General features: G+C 36.7%; 3 protein-coding genes across 4 annotated transcripts in view; 2 read left to right on the top strand and 1 right to left on the bottom strand.

Annotated features, from left to right (window-relative positions):
• The first annotated feature begins 365 nt into the window (after positions 1-365).
• glrx5 (glutaredoxin 5 homolog (S. cerevisiae)) lies at positions 366-3,144 on the top strand. Its single transcript, XM_033990470.2, has 2 exons — positions 366-777; positions 2,006-3,144. Exons 1-2 carry the CDS (start codon positions 474-476, stop codon positions 2,176-2,178), a joined length of 477 nt encoding a protein of 158 aa, XP_033846361.1. The 5' UTR covers positions 366-473; the 3' UTR covers positions 2,179-3,144.
• Positions 3,145-3,282: 138 nt separating this feature from the next.
• The window catches only part of ints9 (integrator complex subunit 9), a 205,423-nt gene continuing 190,508 nt past the window's right edge, over positions 3,283-18,197 (bottom strand). Inside the window, exons 2-18 of one of the 2 annotated variants that reach the window (XM_055232322.1) lie at positions 10,387-10,444; positions 9,968-10,095; positions 9,835-9,895; positions 9,626-9,688; positions 9,418-9,557; positions 9,065-9,151; positions 8,844-8,964; positions 8,490-8,624; positions 8,069-8,180; positions 7,471-7,651; positions 7,002-7,062; positions 6,729-6,900; positions 6,217-6,341; positions 5,737-5,904; positions 5,206-5,304; positions 4,740-4,877; positions 3,283-4,205 (exon numbers count right to left, since the gene is read on the bottom strand). In XM_055232322.1, coding sequence (XP_055088297.1) covers positions 4,029-4,205; positions 4,740-4,877; positions 5,206-5,304; positions 5,737-5,904; positions 6,217-6,341; positions 6,729-6,900; positions 7,002-7,062; positions 7,471-7,651; positions 8,069-8,180; positions 8,490-8,624; positions 8,844-8,964; positions 9,065-9,151; positions 9,418-9,557; positions 9,626-9,688; positions 9,835-9,895; positions 9,968-10,095; positions 10,387-10,395 — 1,977 coding nt within the window. In that variant the 5' untranslated portion in view covers positions 10,396-10,444 and the 3' untranslated portion in view covers positions 3,283-4,028. Of the gene's footprint in view, positions 4,206-4,739; positions 4,878-5,205; positions 5,305-5,736; positions 5,905-6,216; positions 6,342-6,728; positions 6,901-7,001; positions 7,063-7,470; positions 7,652-8,068; positions 8,181-8,489; positions 8,625-8,843; positions 8,965-9,064; positions 9,152-9,417; positions 9,558-9,625; positions 9,689-9,834; positions 9,896-9,967; positions 10,096-10,386; positions 10,491-18,197 lie in introns of those variants that run through there. The other variant, XM_033990467.2, reaches the window with a different exon arrangement.
• pla2g7 (phospholipase A2, group VII (platelet-activating factor acetylhydrolase, plasma)) lies at positions 10,475-18,180 on the top strand. Its single transcript, XM_033990468.2, has 11 exons — positions 10,475-10,948; positions 11,310-11,428; positions 11,899-12,049; positions 12,653-12,746; positions 13,130-13,198; positions 14,268-14,439; positions 15,067-15,180; positions 15,647-15,738; positions 15,847-16,017; positions 16,498-16,646; positions 17,161-18,180. The coding sequence occupies exons 1-11, from the start codon at positions 10,885-10,887 to the stop codon at positions 17,253-17,255; spliced, it is 1,290 nt and encodes a 429-aa protein (XP_033846359.1). The 5' UTR covers positions 10,475-10,884; the 3' UTR covers positions 17,256-18,180.

Below are 18,197 nucleotides of genomic sequence, written 5' to 3'. Positions count from 1 at the left end.
ACTTATGTTGATCACGAGTCTACTAGAAATACTAATTTTTATGAACAAATAAAACCACAAATTAAACCATAATTATATATTTTGGCAAATTATAGTATGTGTTAATTACTTATTTTACAAAAGTACTTCCTTATTTTATTTTTTTTCATTAACAGCTTGAGCCCGCCCCTTTTTCTACTTCCACATTTGTACTCAATAAATTCGCAATTAAAAAAAAAACATTTATAGCAGGAAATCTGTAGAAATAATATATATTTATGAACATATTTAACATTTTAAAAACAGTTTACTGACGATTATTCGTATAACGTTCATGAGTGAAGGGTAGATTAGCCAATAAGAAATAGTCCCGCCCCTTTCGTACAGCGTGCTCCGAGTATTGAACAAGCGCTCGCTGGCGTCACCCTTGTAGTAAATTTAGACCTCCTCTTCCTTTTTATTTTGTCTCTTTGGATTTAATAACACCATATAAAATGAATAACCTAATGTGGACGGCGGGACGGTGTTTGCGGTCCGGATCAGCGGCCTTTTTCCTCTCCAGACCGGTGGACGGGGGAGTGCGCTTGGCCTCGGCTCGGCTCCTGTGCGCGGCTAGTTCAGACATTCAGAAAGACCTTGGTGAAATGGTGAAGAAGGACAAAGTTGTGGTGTTTATGAAGGGGACACCGGCTCAACCCATGTGTGGTTTTAGCAATGCCGTGGTACAGATCCTACGAATGCACGGGGTGGACAGTTACGCAGCCTACAACGTTTTGGAAGACCAGGATCTGAGACAGGGTGAGTTAACCTAGATACCATTTGTGCCATGGCTGCAACAAGTAAGCTAACTCCATTATCCTTACCTGACCCCCAGTGTTTGTAGAAACCAGTTTTCAGTCTGTTTGTCCACCTTTATGACCTTTGTGATACTAATATGTTTTTATAATGAAGGTAAAGCATTTGACATTTTGACATTTTGTGAGATGGCCTAGAGAGATAGATGTTTTATCAGTACAAAACAGCAATGGGCGTGGTGAATGAAAACAAATGTTAGATATAGATTGTCAGCAAAAAGCAATAATGAGTAATCCCTCCAAGATATAAACATAAAACTAAATAGTGTAAATTGTTTCTAAAGATGGAAAGGGCATTGTTTTTGGAAGTACTGCCACAAATTCAACTAAACTAACCAATTTTAAAATGTGACTAAGACTAATATTACTGCCATTATGATCAGGAAAAGGTGGCTAGAGCTCTGGATGCTGTTATTCCTTAAGTACATTGATCGGTATCCCACAGAACAATTAAAAAATAAAACAAATGGTAAACTATATTTTGTGATCTACATAAAGACTACATTTCTCACACAGTTGTATTGTGACATATTGTCTCTTCCCATAATAGAACACTGAAAATATGCAACATTGTGTGACCGTAAGGAACAAGGAAATGTTGAGTCACAGAGCCTCCTGTGAGTTAGTCCAGTCTCATGATGACAGGCAGAATCTGCTGACAGTGACATTTACACACAGCAGTGACTTGGCAACATATAAAGAATCTGGGCTTTTGTTGTTCCTTATATACAAATATATAATACAAATAATTTGACTCAAGGCTGAAGGTTGTCAGCATGGACGATGATGACATTGTAAATTATTTTTGGTGTCGCTTCTAAAAGAAACAACTTGAATCATATTATGAAGAGAGGAGACTGTTTGGACACACCTCTGGTGTAATTGTATCATGTGGATTGTATGTGTCAGACTCATGAGACTGGGGCAATTCGGAACAAAATATCGACTCAATCTTCTGTATGCAGGTATGCAGGATGCAGGTATCTGGAGAACACCTCTGATATCAGCTTGTTTAGAAACATTTAAACAAAAAGAATAAGAGCATTTTCCACATTTATGTTACGTCAGAGTGATATGAACTGTGATACAAATATTGCATTCACATATACATAAGTATCTCAAGTGAATGTAATTATTAATCAAATCTTACCACTTCTCATTTGTTTCCTCAGGCATCAAGGTGTTTTCCAATTGGCCCACAATCCCTCAGGTTTACTTCAACGGCGAGTTTGTTGGAGGCTGTGACATCCTTCTCCAAATGCACCAAAATGGAGATCTAGTGGAGGAGCTGAAGAAGCTAGGCATTAGCTCTGCTTTAGTAGACGCCGAGAAGGAATCAAAGTAAAGGCACAATAAGAGACATTTGAGGAAACAGAGACACAAGGACATTGAGGGGTGATAATCCTGTTCACATCACAAAACAGGTAAACATTATAATGAGATGACACAACATTAAATTTAGGTGATGGCAGATTGTTGATTTTGAGGTCTAGATGGAGTGATAATATATAGGGATAATGGATCTTGTTACAGAACTTCAACCTATAATTTTAGTATTTGTTTTTTTCAATATTTCATATGAACTTGCCGCATAATCGATAGAGGCTACAAGAATACTGCCTTTCTCCCCCATCCAAAAGCGTAACATCACCTAGAATCTGAAAACAAGCTATATTTTGTGACATTAATGGTCTTTGTTAATTGTGTGTGTTATTAAAGGAATAGTCCTGTATTTTTCAATACTTGTGCGTGGAATCAGCTAAAAAGCCCCAATTTTGACAGCTTTTAAGTCACACTTGCATTGACAGAAATATTAACCTAAAATAGTGGTTTCTGTGGCCTCATAACTGACAATAATTCTATACTATATTTTTAATGTTTACAGAATTTCTAACATAATTCTTCACTCACCTTATTTAAGATATATTTTTTTATATATTCAAAGGTGCAGGTTATTAAAATCATTCTTTACATTGTCAGTCAGGTTAGCCTTGTCTACATAATTTTAAGTCTTTGCCTTGTTCACTGTATCTACTTCAAAACCAAAGGACTACAACCACAACTTCAACTATATTACTTAACCACTACACAATAATGTTTATACCTACATCCAAATGTGTCCCTGTTGTAAGAGTACACCTCCCAGAATACAAATGGACATATTTTTTTAGAACACATAAAAACTGATTCTGCTGTACAGTTGTATTATTATGTAGTACACTGTAAACTATTGTACATGTAAAGTCTATTATCAAATGTATTTTAGTTGCACGTAAAAAACCTGGGCACTATTAAATATTTTGACACAAAAGTTTGTTTGTGGTGTGCACAAATTGTAAATATTAAGTATCCTACCCTGCTCCATCTGAAACTTCTCAACATAATACAGGACACTACCTGCCAGTTTAAAGTTCCTTTTTAGCACATTTAAATGAAAAGTACATTACTTTCACACAATTGTTTTTATTACAAAATACTATATACAAAATGTAGACAGAAGTACAAGAGGGTGTATACATTTTATACAATCCACATCCTGATTATGAGAAGGGAGGGGTGGGTGATGTTGACAAAATGAATTTCAAGGTTCAGGGTTACTTTATTACTACCAACCAGGTATATTTTGTTTTCTCTGTATATTTCAAAGTTCTAGTTTTGGATAACATCCCCCACCAACAGAGTTGTATTATGCAAATACTGGGAGTCAGGAAAAGATAATGGAAGGTAGGGCTGTGCAATTAATCAAATGTAAATTAGGTCTTTATAATCAAGAGGTCACGAGCCAATTATAAAAGCATGTGGAGCATGCTTGGAGAAGAGTTCAGCCTTGGAGAAAGAAATTTGACTATTTTTGTGTTCAATACCAATGAAAGTCTGTATTGTTTAGAAAAGTTTAGAAAACATTGAAAGACATTTATATTTATTTTGAGACAATAAAATAGAATGAAAACTTGATGGGGAACAAATGTGACTACATATATCACTCATTTTTTTGGCTTTTGATATTAGATATCCATTACAATTGAGCCATTCTTGGATGTAACCCTGGGCAACCTGGGGGCCCATTTCCAGATCAAAGAAGGATGATGTCTCAAGAAGAACCAGGATCATGGTCAAGTTTGCCAAAGATGTGGTTTAGCCAAGTGTCTATGTTAAGGTTAACCATCTCTAATCCAGAAAAATCAGATGTTTTGGTCAGAGTTTGAGGAGGAAGCGCAGCACCAGGTCTCTCAGGGTGGTCCTCAGAGGCTCGTTGTTGTCGCACACAATGTGGGTCCCGTCCTCGTCCAGCTGGATCAGAGTGTCCTGCTCCTGGAGGTGCAGAATGTGCCCCTCTGTGGTCTCCTCCACCTTCACCTCTGTAATACCATGCTGCCACAAGAGAACAACTTTTTATATTATTAAACAATCTTATACACTAGTTTATGCGTGTCGTTGTGTCATCCTTATTTGTATTATTATATATTTTTCTACCATTTATTGATGAAATGGCCATCTACATGATTAGCGCTAATGTACATTTTGGTGATAATACTGTTAAGCTTCTAAAATTTTGAGGACTTTTCATCATTCAAAAGATGTAATGAGCAGGTCATAATGATAAAAAGGACAACCAACGGCACAGTTACATCTTGCAAAAGTAACTCATTTTTCATATCATAAAAGAGTTCAATATTACATTACATTATAAATTACATTTATGTTACATTTTATCATTCAGAAAACTGTCATATACAAGAGGAATGCTAATTCGTAAATGTCGATATAAGAAATCTAAAGACTTCCCTATTGTTTGTCATGTACAAACAATGTTGACAAACTTTTAACAGAAAATTTTATTTAGTGACACCCATATATTTTGCACACACATTCATCTATAGATTTCCAGCATAAAATAAGTCAGACCTTTTGCAACGTGGCCAGAAATCCTTCCAGAGGCACAGCTCCACTGAGCAGAGCTTTGGGACTCAAAGAGGCCGGAGGTTCCTCCAGAACACGCTTCCTTTTCTTACTGGGCGGGGCCGGAGGGGGCTTGGGTACTGACTGCAAAGAGGAAATAAAAACTATAATGGTCAAATTTATTCTATACTTTTGATTTGTTTTATATTTGTCCTCCCATTATATTCATTTAGTTGACCTACATAAAATAATCACATATACTCTGTCAGTATTAAGTACATAACATAAGACAATATATAACATCAAATATTTTACTTTTTTCTTGCTAAAATTAGTAATTGCTTTTGTCTTTCTTTCAGGTGAATTGAGCTTCCCTAATCTATGAAATGCTGATACAAAACTAATCTAGGGTAAATTATGCCCTTCTAAAAGTAAAAATTAAACCGTCATTTTAACCAAATCAGTCCTGCACCTGTAGTGTGTGCTTGTTGTCTTTGGAGTGAATCACAGCGGAGACTGTCGCCACGGAGACACCAGGCTTCACTTCACACGGCACCAGGGAGTTTGCCAACTAGGAAAGAACACGGTTAATAGATTTACTTGCAGTAGACAACAAGTACCCAGACTGAACTTTGATATATATACACTTCCAGTCAAAAGGTAGACACAGTAATTAATTTCATGTTTTTTGTTCTGTATTTTCATGACTATTTACCCTGTATATTCTCACTAAAGACATCAAAACTATGAATGAGCACATATGGAATGGATAACTTTCCTGAATAGCTTTAGAATGATCTTGAGCTATATCAGAACAAGTATAGAACCACATGTTGAAAATCACATTTTATCATCTAAAGTTTTTTTATAATCATCATGGTATTGGAATCTGTATTGAAAATCGAGTGTATTCCTTAGTATCGAAATAGAGTTTGAATTTTTTGTATCATGACAACACTAGTCCAAATTTTTGACTGGTAGTGTAAGTGAAAGTGTACCAGACCTCGGGCATGATATAAACTCGTTCATATCTTCTCTTAAAGGGGAGGTTTAGCACTGAGCAGCGCCGGTAGGGCATGGGAGGAGGCTGCAGCTCCAACATCAGGTCTGAGCGATGGGACTGAGACACAGGGGGCTGAGTGTACTGCTCTGGACACACCACATGGAGGGGCTGTAACAGGGTAATATGAAAAGATAAATCTATATTCAGGTATTCATAAAAAGAGTGTTAAAGTACATACAACAGTTTTCATGAATTATTACTTTTTTTGGACAATAAAATAAAAACAGAATGCCTTTGACCAAAATAAACAGTATGTTAGACAAAGAAACCAGTAGATGCTACATTTGTGCTGTTATATTGAATGAAGAATAACAAAATCTTATCAAAAAAGACATTTAAAACAAATAAATTGTGGAATAACTTTTCATTTCTTCTATGCACAAAATGTAAGAAAGAAGTAGACCAAAGTCCAATTCTCACCTGGATTTCTTTGAGCAGTTTAGAAACCTGGTGGAAGTTCAGGCGTGTGTCGATGGGGCAGTAAATACACTTCATGGACAGAGGCTGGTATGGGGCCAGGGCATCCAGGTAGTTAAAGTCCGGTTCTATAAAAATCATCACATCAAAAAAATAAAGATATTGTTTAATGTTAATATGAGAAGAAATATTGCAATTATAATTAGAGAGGCCACATGGAAACACTGCCTTTCATGTTCCAGTTATATTAGCAACCTGTCCGTGCATGTTTTACAGACATTTGCCTACACAATTTCATAAAAATGTATTGGGGAAAAAAGCCTTCTTAACAATCATCCTCTGTAGCATTTATAATACTAATTTAGTTCATCTTGATGTGATTAATCAAGACTGACGATCATCCGTTTGCCTACGCATTTCAGGGATAAATCCTGTGCTCATAATCAGTAATGTAGGTCTTTTTTTGATCCAAAGTCCTGAATACACGTGATTAATTAAACTATGGACAGTTTTACCAGTGAAGATGATGGTGTTGAGGCTGGACTTTCCCCACAGCTCCATAAAGTGGACTACGTCTCCAAAGCGCAGAGACGGGTGTCCCGTGAACACCACACAGGGCTGTCTGAACTCATTACTGAAGTCGCCATGGATACTGGGGTAGTGCTTCAGCTTGTTCGTTTGGATTAACTGCAACACAGCAACACAACTTCTATGCATTCTGTTGTGTTGTTCTGCTTGTAAAAATAAAATTAAAGACTAATATTTAATGTTAATAAATGATACAATACCTCTGCATGAGGGAATGGGGGTTCTGGGAGGTACACTTTGCTCTGCTTATTATGACAAAGCCTGCAATAAAAAGACGATATTTAACATTTGATATGACATTTACATAGTATTATATGGTACTATGTCTACTATATCTACATCTACATTTATGGAGGATTTACATAGTGGCTTACTTGTTTGAGCGCTCCAACACAAACCCAAAGGTCAACAGTTCAATGCCATCTCTGATCTGTGCACAGTGCTGTTGTGTGCATGGGCAAGACACTTTACCAACCTAAGTATGAATGTGGTGTGTGTGCGTGACTATATAAGACTTACGGTAAATACTTTATTATTATTTACTCTTTTATGTCAATGTTATCATTTTGTCCATTACATGTTACTATTGTGCAATTAAGCAACCATGATAACTAATTTTAATTGGGAATCAAAAAGGTCTCTCAGTATAATATAGATGCGTTTTCTTACCACTCCGCAAAGATCTGTGAAAACTCCAGTGAGCTGTTGGCGACGGGCGAAATGAAGTAAAAAGGTGTGGTTCCCAGATTGGCGCTGTCTATGAACTGGTACAGGCACTCGAGCAGGTCGTAGATGACTCCAGATGAGTAACAGGGCACCAGCACGTTTCCTCCAGCGCGGATTGTCATAGCTACACATGTGAAAGATAGGTATTTCATAAGTAAGTACTCTTGGGTAAAGTGCAAAGAACTTCTTATTAACATTGTAAAATGTATTAGGAGTAACATATGAACCTATTAGCATATTGTGGCATTATTTGTTATTGACACAAAAATATAATTGTTATGAAATTTCAGTTTTTGAGGTTTCTCTCCTGATCCTATTATGAATGTATAGGGACTTTCAAACTGATGATTTATGTTAAAAATAGTTAGTTATCATTTTTAGACAGACCTGAACTGTAATTTCATGCTAATATTAACTACACTATTTCATCTCACAAAAAATTAACATTGAAATTTTACTTTGGATATGGTCTGACTGTACCAATGTACATAGTTTATGGCAGTTGTGTTGTATGTCGTTATGTACTGATGTATCCATTTACCAAGGTTGCTGCAGAATTCTCCCAGCATGCCATCTGGGTTGGCCGTTGGCATCTGTGTGAGTCCTGTCAGAATCAAAACATCACTGTTCTTCAGAGAACTCTGATCCATCGGCTGAACAAGAAAAAACAAATAAATTACATTTTTTATGCGTGAAAAGCATGCCTGTGTGTGCAGCCATGTCTGTGATATAAACGTCTATAAACACTTTTATTTGAGTGGACCTATTGGGGCATACTGTACAAACATGCAGAATTAATAGTAGTTTAGTTTATTTTATTTAACCAGGACAAGCTAAAAAAAGATTATATAAGTCAACAGGTTTCCCCTTGATGAATAATGGTTAACAGAATGTTGAGATATAGTACAAAATGGCTGTAATTTAGTGATACTTAATCGGTGTGCAGTTGTTTTTGTTTTCACCTGTGGGTGTGTGGTGAGCAAAGAGGAGCCAGACACATAGGACACTTTCTCGTGATGAGACTGAATGATCCAGTTGGAGCTGCCCAAAGAATAACCAGAGCTGAGAGGGGAGACCTGAACAGCACCAAACAACTCCTGCAAAACACAGAAACAGAAACAATAAAATAATATACTAGAATGGCCTGTTTACATAAATGAAAAACTGAACTGGCATCAAAATCTTTTCCCTTTTGTAAACTTTCTTAAGCTATTTTACTCATGGCTTGAGCAACAGGTTCAAATCTCAAATAGAATAAAACATACATTCAAATTGCATCCCAATCTTTTTAATATCAATTCTAAAGATCATCTTACCACTTTTTGAGAATAACCGACAAGCTGAACTTTGCTTAGTGCAGAATTGACCTCCTGCATTGTATAGCACTTTTTCCACGTCCACACTTCCACAGCATCTTTCAGTGGCCCAGGGAGTAGTCTAGTCACACAGAAAGTAAATGACTACATAATAGATGTACACACTAGAATAAATACAGGCAAATATAGGTTTTATACTTTCAAAATTCCAACCAGATTACCTTTGTATCTCCTTGTTTTTCCAGCAGGTGGCAGACTGTGGCTTAGGGACCCTCTCCATGAAGTTAACAAGCTCTTCCATCAAGAGTCTGCACAAAGCAGTTTTATTTACATAAAGTTCTCTCAGGGAGTGATGAGAATGGATATAACACTGAATGAAGATATCAAAGAGGGGTGGTTCACATTAAAAAAGAGTACAAGAGTACAATAAATACATGTATACATATTTCTGATGTTAGAGCTGTTAGTCAAGAGGCCTAAAAAAGACCACAGTAGAATTATAGATGCAGTGAATAAAGAGATAAATTGGCAGCAGAGGACGGGGGTAAATGGAGGAGGCAAGATACTTTAATACCTGCCAATCTGCAGCGTGGGTTCAGTGGCATACACCGTCCCAGTGAAACCAGTGTTCTCAGTGATGTAGGGCAGGGCCATCATACAGTGATAGTTAGAGATCAGGATCACATCAATAGTAGAAAGTTCTAATAGTTCCCTCTGTAGAAAAGTAGACATTACAGATCAATATCCAGCAACACAGATGTAAGGCAAAGTAGACTTGTTACCTCAGGGAGACAAAATTCTGGCTGTGAGTCCACGAATACCCTTCCTGCACACTCCTTTAATTCCTAAAAGAAAATATTTTGATAGAAAACTTTGAATTGTGTAGTTTTGTAAGATCAGTTCTTTTATTTTCTTGCTACTAATTTATACTATGTTTTAAATCATATATTGCATAAAAAGTTACCAAAAAAATCTTTACTAAAATCTCTACCTTTTCCAGATTTATTGTACCATCTTTGGACACCCAGCCAGGTAGCTTAGAGAGCCTTGGACTGGAAAAAATAAAGAAAAAAGATTGATGCATGTTTTTGATGCTGATATGAGAGAGACCAGGGTTCACTGACCTATGCACCAGAGGCAGGGGCAGAAAGTTGAGGACAGAGGTGGTGTCTAGCCCACAGTCCAGCATAATAGTGGTGGATTTGAACTTGAGGACATTGCAGGGTAATGTAGGATGTCCTGATAAACAATACTGGAAGAAAAAAAAATATTAAAATGCTTTGCCACTATTTTCACCAACGTAATGGTCTATAGAGATTAAAAAGCCGTATATAGTGTTAGATTTTAAGTGACTCAATACAGTAATGAATCAAATGTTATAACATGAATGGTTGTATGTTATGAATGGACAAACCATCACGTTATAGCTGTTAGCATATTAGCATTGACAGCTAAATATCGAATAATTTACCCATTTTTTGTGTCAAAATGGATGGGTTCAGTTTAGAAGATTATGTTATAAAGATACCGTCTAATTACTCACCAGCTTCATTTTAAAGACCAGATGAATAAACTTTTATAGCCATGAAAGTCCCTTGAATCTGATTTCTGTTTGGTTGATACTGTGCTTTGTCTTTACTAGTGCTGCCCTCTGGCGGAGTGGAGTTTTAGCTAACCACGTTTGGATAAACTTAGTCACACGTAAAATTGCTTTATTTTAATTATTCGGTTGTATTTTTTGTTAGACTTAATCATACTACATACGGCATGTTTAGACCAATTTGTAAACTCATTGGCACTCGGATTGACTTAGAAAAATACCCAACTATCTGGTTGTCAATCAAAGTGGTAATGCTAACAGATGCTAACCACGCTAGCCTTATCTGTCAAACTGAAACCACTCCCCAGAGACTTTACCTCCGTACAGTTACATTATTTACGTAGTCATGTTACGAAACCGATGTCGAAAGAGAAGAACTTCAAGTAATTTTGTATGACAAGAGGCGGAATTTGTTACGTATGTACAATTATGTTTAGCTAGATGTTTGGTCATGGAGGAGCTGTACAGTTTTTAGTGAAGAGGATTTACGAGAGGACAAAGACAGGTAAGACTTGACATTTACCATAACCATTTGATCTTGAAGCATGGGTGACAGTTCAGTGGCACATGGTTTAATAAACACATACAATGACAAGTATTGGTAAGCAAGTTTTCATTCACAAAAACAATATTCAAATGAGATAAGTTGTAAAAGTTTATATTCTCTATGCTCTCAGTGTTTCTTTGGCGTAGAACAAAGAGCAATCTATTGAATATTATACCATGGCTTTGTAACACAGTAATTCACATAATACCCATAATAAGAATGACTTGAACTGTGCATAATTTTGCTGGTTCATGGCACCAATATTTGAGATGTACATTTGTCAGATTTGTTTGTTCTAAAGGCTATTTTGTGTTGACAGATCAGAAGTTGTTTGAAGTGTTTGTCATGGGGAACAACTGCAGTAATTTGGGGATCCCTCCAGCCAAGGGCCCCTATCCTGTGGGATGCACCGACTTCATGTTGGACCACACTGTTCACGTGAGTCTTATCACACCCTAATAAAGTATATGTAAAGTTATGTAAATTTTAGAAGCTGCCAGGGCATCTGTAATCCTTGTTTTGCATTCACCAAAAACTCTGTATTAAGTATAAGAAGAGCAAATGTTTAGTTAGATTTTCTATTTCCTCAAAGCTTCAAAGACTTCAGATAAGATACTGAATGCAAGAGCTTTAAGTGCTTTGACCGATGACCTATTTATTTTGTCACAAAGCCTGGTATGACTGAAATGTGAGCGTGCTATAGTCAGTTTAATACTTGGAAAACAACAAACATAAATGGCACAATACATCAATAATATATATAGGGAGGTATTTGATATAATAACATGAATAGATTATTATGAGTGTAAAATGGATTGCACTAAAGTATAGCTTATTGTGTCTTGAAATTTTATCATAACTGACTTGTTTAGTGTAAAAATACTAAACATGACTCCCTATCTCCTTAGGGCAGCTTCTTCCGTCTGTACTATCCATGTCAGGAGTCAGATAAAGCAGAGAAGCCCGACTGGGTCCCCTGCAGAGAATACTTCAATGGTCTGGCAGATTTCATGAAAATCAACAGGGCATTTAGCGAGAGAATCTTCAACCATCTCTTTGGTAAACTATCCTTCTAACCTTTTACCTTGTTATGACATGATGTGGCTGTCTAATTATATTACGCAACACTACACTACAAGAGGATTATCTGTAGAATTGTTTGAATAGTTTTGTTTCATATACGATTTAGTTAATTATAAGTAATTACCTATCACTTCTTTTAATAATTCAACCTAATAAAGCAAAAATGAAACCTTGCTTCACCTGCACATAATTTTGCTTAAAAATGTTGTGAAACTACTGAAATTGTCTAAGCAAGTCAAAAATCTGGACCTTCTCTCCATCCAAGCCATTATAGATAATCCTCATTATTTGTAATGAGATTATTTTCAAGTTGCTTTGGGATTTTATGTCAGCTGAATTTGTCTTTGAGGCTAGTTTCATAACCTTTCCCTCTGTCCTGACCAAAATAATATGACATTAACCACAAGCCTTCACTGTACTTGGGTGTATTGGTAAGTCATCAGATGTTGTGTTGTTTTTAGGCAGATTTAGGCCATGACTGTAGGGTTTACCACCAACTGAGACTTTGGTGACATAAACATTTAAATCATTTTATGTAATTCCAGGTGTTAATTAATGTAATGTATTTATATGTTACAGGATCCTATAAGATCCCAGCGTACATGGATGCTCCCTTTAAAGCTGATGCGAAGTGTCCTGTTGTTGTTTTCTCCCATGGCCTCGGAGCATTTAGGTACATTAGTAGTTATTCATTTGATTTATTTTAACCAGGAATGTCCTACTGATGATAATATGTCCTACTCCCAGATGGGGGCAAGAGCCAGTTCTCCCTTTTGTTCTTTTCTAGAAATATCTAAAAGGAAAATGTTGAACCTGAGCATTTCTATTAGTGACTATACCCCAGAGCTCACTATATTATAACAATGATAATCTACATTTTAACCAATACTTACTTTAGCTGCCCCCGCACTGGCCAATACAATGTTGTGATGTCACCTGAAACCGAGCAATTATGCATGCTTCAGAATATTCTAGCATTTTAATGTCTGTGTATATTATAGCATTTTGAATTAATGATCATGATTTTAATTTCTTCTTTTTTTTTTTTTTTCCTAGGACTTTGTATTCAGCCATTTGTGCAGAACTGGCGTCGCGGGGTTTTATTGTGGCATCAGTTGAACACCGGTAATATTGGCTGTCTGTTTTATATGCTTCAGTGTTTATATTAGGGGCGACAGTAGTGGCGTGGGTTAGGTTTTTGACTATAAATTCCTACTTATACATAGTCATAGCATTCCATTTTTTTCTGTATGAGCTGGTTAAATATTACCCTTCTAAGGAATGATTCATAATAAGTGACAAGGTGAAATGTGGGCAGCCATGTTTGCTTTGCGTGGTTCTCAATTTGTTGGCTAATCCTATTTACTCTGAAACACACTCGCACTTGTATGAGTCAAAGTAAACATTATCTTAGCATTAGCTCGGCACAGACATGCATTTGTAACAACGCCTGTGTTTTTAGCTGTGCAGTAGGAGGCTAAAGGGTGCGCAGACAATAGCAGAGACCAGCTCATCACATTTCTTTGGTGTGTACACACAAGAGGGCCATATGGAGATGAGTATAATGGACACAGTCAAGTGACATTTCATTCAGTTTTAGCAACGTGCTAGCGGCTAAACCCACAGAAATGCATGGGTGTGTGATCCGGTTTGTGTGGAGTGGAGCAGACGTGATCAAAGTGAGGACAGTCATAGGGGAGCCCATGTGGTCAAACCAAAATGTGCTAAACCAAGCTCAAAACTACTGTGTATTTATGTAGGCAATTATTGTCATTTTAGTTTATGTCTACATGGATAATATTAAGGGCAATTTAACATTATTAATGATCCGTTTCACAAAAAAGTTTTTATTAGAGGCTTAGTTTGTGTGATTGGGTCAACAAATTTACTATGTTAATAGGGTGGTCTTGTTTACTGATTGCGGTTATATCTCTGTGACTGAAAATTATCATTACTTTAGCACCATTGTACAAAAAATCTATAAAAAAAATCTGTCTAACTTCAACCATATATTCCTATGCTATCCTAAGTTTGGGCATTCAGGGGACTGAATGGACCCTGAACAGTGGACTGGTGGTTGTAGACGGTCCCCCCAAAATCACCTAGAAACATGTGTTTGGAAATATTAATAATTAATTTATTCATTATATAGTTTTTCAAGTAGTTTGGAGTAACTAATATGTTTTTTTCACAGAGATGAATCGTCCTCAGCCACGTATTATTACCGTGAAATGACAGAGGAGGAGAAGGCCAAGCCGAGGGTGCCTAAAAGCTGTGCCTCTGACCCAGACCACCTGTTCAAAGTGTGGATGTACTACAGAGTTCTGAAGCATGGAGAGAGCGAGTTCCCCGTCAGGAACAAACAGGTACTGCACTCAGCATTCAAATAATGAGACAGGAAAGCAGCAATCTTAAATAGTCCATGTTCTGGATTTCAACCAAATTATTTTTATTGATTGGGGCTACATTCACATACACGTAGCTAATCACCACAGCTTTATCTATAAATAGTAGTTTCCTCTAGTTACTCCCATATGAGCATTATTTTTGCAAACTATTAAAAGACCTATGGGACCTATGGGAACTTTAAAGTGGACTATATAACTTTTCTTTTTGATTGTCCAGCATTGGCTTGTGTCCATTTTCTTTGCCTGAAGTTTTCCACAGTATGGCATTAAACTTGTTAATTCAAAGCGGTAATTGAATTAATGCAAGATAGATGTTTTTATGCTAAAAAATGCCTTGAAAAACATGCATTCCTATTGTAAGCAGGCTCACCTCTCCACAGTGCTAACCTGTAACTTCATCTGGTGATGTTACAAGAAGTCTCCATTAAGTTAGAAGAATTTATTGCCATATTGTGGTAGATTCCAACCAAAACGATAATCCAATCCAGCTTTATTTATAAAGCACTTTAAAAACCAAAACGATAATGTCTTAAGACATAGCAAAAAAAACTTATCTTTAGCCTAATGTAATCTGTGCTGTTACAGGTGAAGCAGAGGGCAGATGAGTGTATTCTGGCTCTGGAGAGACTGGAAGAGATTAACTCAGGACGACCGCTACAGAACGTCCTGAAGACAGACTTTGACTGGACCACACTGGAGGTAACTGCATTTGCGGCAACTAAACACATGCATAATGATCCAGGAGCAGACCTCACAAAAGTTGTGATATTGAGATGGTGTGAAAATTTGGTACCCAAAGCGTTGAAGGGATGTAACAAATTATATTTCCAAGGAAGGAGGAAATAGTTATTTAAATCTGTCTAACTCATCCGCAGCTTTCACAAACCCTTTGGCACATTGTTAATATCCATATGCATTCATTTTACGGTGCATGCACTGCTTTATGACAGATTTAGAACAACTTTTTTAAGACAACAAAGTGAAACTGAAGTGGACTGCCCAGGCGCATCCAATCAGAGCACCGCTTTCGGCGCTTACTTCTGTGATTATTATTAACTGCTTTTGCTATATATGTATATTTATAATATAAAAACACAAAATGATTTACAAAAACAGGTACTGCAGTTTTAAGTGATCTAATTGTATGTCACTTTGTGTTTTACAGAATTCAATGGACCTGTGCAGGTTAGCAGTTATGGGACATTCGTTTGGAGGAGCCACTGCCATCGAGGCACTGTGTAAAGAGGTCAAATTTAAGTATGTAGATCTATATTCAGTCGGCCTGTCTACTGCCTGGACTAGGCGTGTAAATATCTCTTAAACTGTGATTTTTCATTTGATACCGTGTTGTCTATTTCCTGTGAGGTGTGGCATTGCGCTGGACGCTTGGATGTTCCCTTTAGATGAGGAGATCTTTCCTCGGGTAAAACAGCCGATCTTCTTCATAAACTCCGAGAGGTTTCAGTGGGCAGGAAACATCAGCCGCATGAGAAAGTTGGACTCTGCTGTCATACAGAGGAAGATGATCACCATCAGGTAGAACTCCACTTAAAAACAATGTCAGAGGAACAGACTTGGCTGTAATAGGAAGTTTAAAATTATACTTCCTGGTTGACATGGTCAGCTGATATGACTAAACTATTTCTATCACTGTTACCTAGCAACCATAATGTTGGGCCAAAACTTGTTTAAATTGCACAATAGTTGCAATTAGATTAATAAAAATGACAACCTATCTGTTTAGTTAAATTCATGTTTAAATGCTTTCCTTGTGGGTAAGTTGCCACTGCATTTTGGATAGATTTTTCTGTGTTGACATAGAAGAAGTTGTAAAACGAATGAACTACCTGTCTTTTTGTACTTTTCTTGTCAGTAGTTTTTCATAGTATGCCACTTGATTTGATGTAAAATTATGATAAATATTTACCACTGGTACTAGCCCATCAAACCAACCAATAATTTGAAAAACAGAAAAACCTGTAATATGCACTTTAACATTTAGTGTTTATATGATAGAGGAACTGTGCACCAGAGCTTCCCAGACTTCACATTCCTGACTGGAAACTGGATTGGAAAGTTAATGAAGCTGAAAGGAGAGACTGACCCTGAGATCGCCATAGACCTGTCCAACAAAGCCTCACTGGCATTTTTACAGAGGCATCTGGGTGAGTGAACAAGTGTGGAGTGAATAAAATAAATACATAGTGTATGATCATCAGTACAAGGCATATTATTTCGTTAAATACCTGTCTATTCACATGGAATCTCCAGGTTTGGGACACTGCTAGAGAAATAAATTGATACTATAAATGAACATAAGCGATGATTTATAAGGATGCTGAATTACCAATTTAAGTTGACAACCCTAACATTTCATAGAACCCATGCATATACCTTGGTAACAAATTCATTACATCCATAGCTCACCAGCATTATTAAGTCTAACCTGCAGTACATTATTTACCCACTGAAAAGAAAATCCATTTAACACTCAGATTTCTGTTGATAACTGACTAATGCTAATATGATGAATGTATGTGTGGTTGGAGGACAATAGCAGCCCATCAGTCAATCCAGTATCTTTATTTATGGCACTTTGAGTACATTGAGAAGTTAAAATACAAGGAAAAATAGAAAATCTAAAATTCTAAGATTATGGCGATCTTTTGGATTTTTCAGGTCTTGAGAAGGACTTTAATCAGTGGGATCCTCTGATTGATGGAGAAGATGAAAACCTGATCCAGGGCACTAATATCGTGCAGTCGTCCATCTGAGTCTGGGCTGGTCTGGACTCCCCTCACACACAGGATTAAAGGGGGCAGGCCCGTTCTCACATATACATGCCTTTGGACACTGGTGCAACTCTGGAGAAAGCTCTACCTCAGCAGAAGGAAGTGTGTCGCTGTTTGTATGAGGCCAGAAGCAGTCTTCTGTTACCTTGGCAACAAAATGAGAAAGACTTAACCTCTTATTGGGCAGATAAGTGTGACGGATCCACCTCTTTTGGGCTTCATAAACAGAAGAAATATGGACTTTGTCTGAACCTTATGATGAATTAAGACATATCAGGGGATAGAAAAGGTTTCACACTATATTTTATGCTTGTAGTATTGTCATAAATATTTAGAAATAATTATAAAATTTTAATCTGTAATCAATCCTTTTTATCAGCAGAGGCAATTTGTAACATTAATTCTTCATAAATTCTATCAAGTAAAAGGATTTAGATCACTTAGGTTCATACTATAATCTCAGGATCCCACATGGTTAGATTGGATGATAAATGCCTGAAAAGCATAACTTTTAAAATGGCATTATTGTGAATGAGACTGGAATTCCATTGGGCCTAGTAATTATGACATCATTATGTAACAGTCCCAATGGTCTCATGTGTATATATTTGTAAATCAAATTGTAATGCTGTGCAGATAAACAGTATGGCTGCAGTGTGATTATGTGAAATGGCCTTGAATAAAACTGATATCCTTCAGTTTGATAGATCTGGACAGACATGAGAATGTACCTTCAACAATGCAATAATGACGGTTAACCTCCTGTGTTAAACCACATGTGACTTTAACACTAATATTGACTCAATCATCCACGTGCCTCTACTCTACAGTTTCCTTTAATACTTTTATACATCTATCGTCCACAGTATCTGCCAATATGAAACATACAATAAAGAGTTTGTATAAAATGATGTACAGTTCTTT

This window comes from Periophthalmus magnuspinnatus, chromosome 24 (assembly GCF_009829125.3).
Source record: "Periophthalmus magnuspinnatus isolate fPerMag1 chromosome 24, fPerMag1.2.pri, whole genome shotgun sequence".
Lineage (NCBI taxonomy): Eukaryota > Metazoa > Chordata > Actinopteri > Gobiiformes > Gobiidae > Periophthalmus > Periophthalmus magnuspinnatus.
Note: the sequence above shows the minus strand (reverse complement) of the source record. Positions and strands in the feature narration are given on the sequence as shown.

Coding starts and splice junctions, on each gene's coding strand:
- glrx5 (XM_033990470.2), top strand. CDS start 474: ATGAATAACCTAATGTGGACGGCGGGACGGTGTTTGCGGTCCGGATCA. Junction 778..2,005: donor AGACCAGGATCTGAGACAGG/GTGAGTTAACCT, acceptor TTGTTTCCTCAG/GCATCAAGGTGTTTTCCAAT.
- pla2g7 (XM_033990468.2), top strand. CDS start 10,885: ATGTTTGGTCATGGAGGAGCTGTACAGTTTTTAGTGAAGAGGATTTAC. Junction 10,949..11,309: donor TTACGAGAGGACAAAGACAG/GTAAGACTTGAC, acceptor TTGTGTTGACAG/ATCAGAAGTTGTTTGAAGTG. Junction 12,747..13,129: donor CATGGCCTCGGAGCATTTAG/GTACATTAGTAG, acceptor TTTTTTTCCTAG/GACTTTGTATTCAGCCATTT.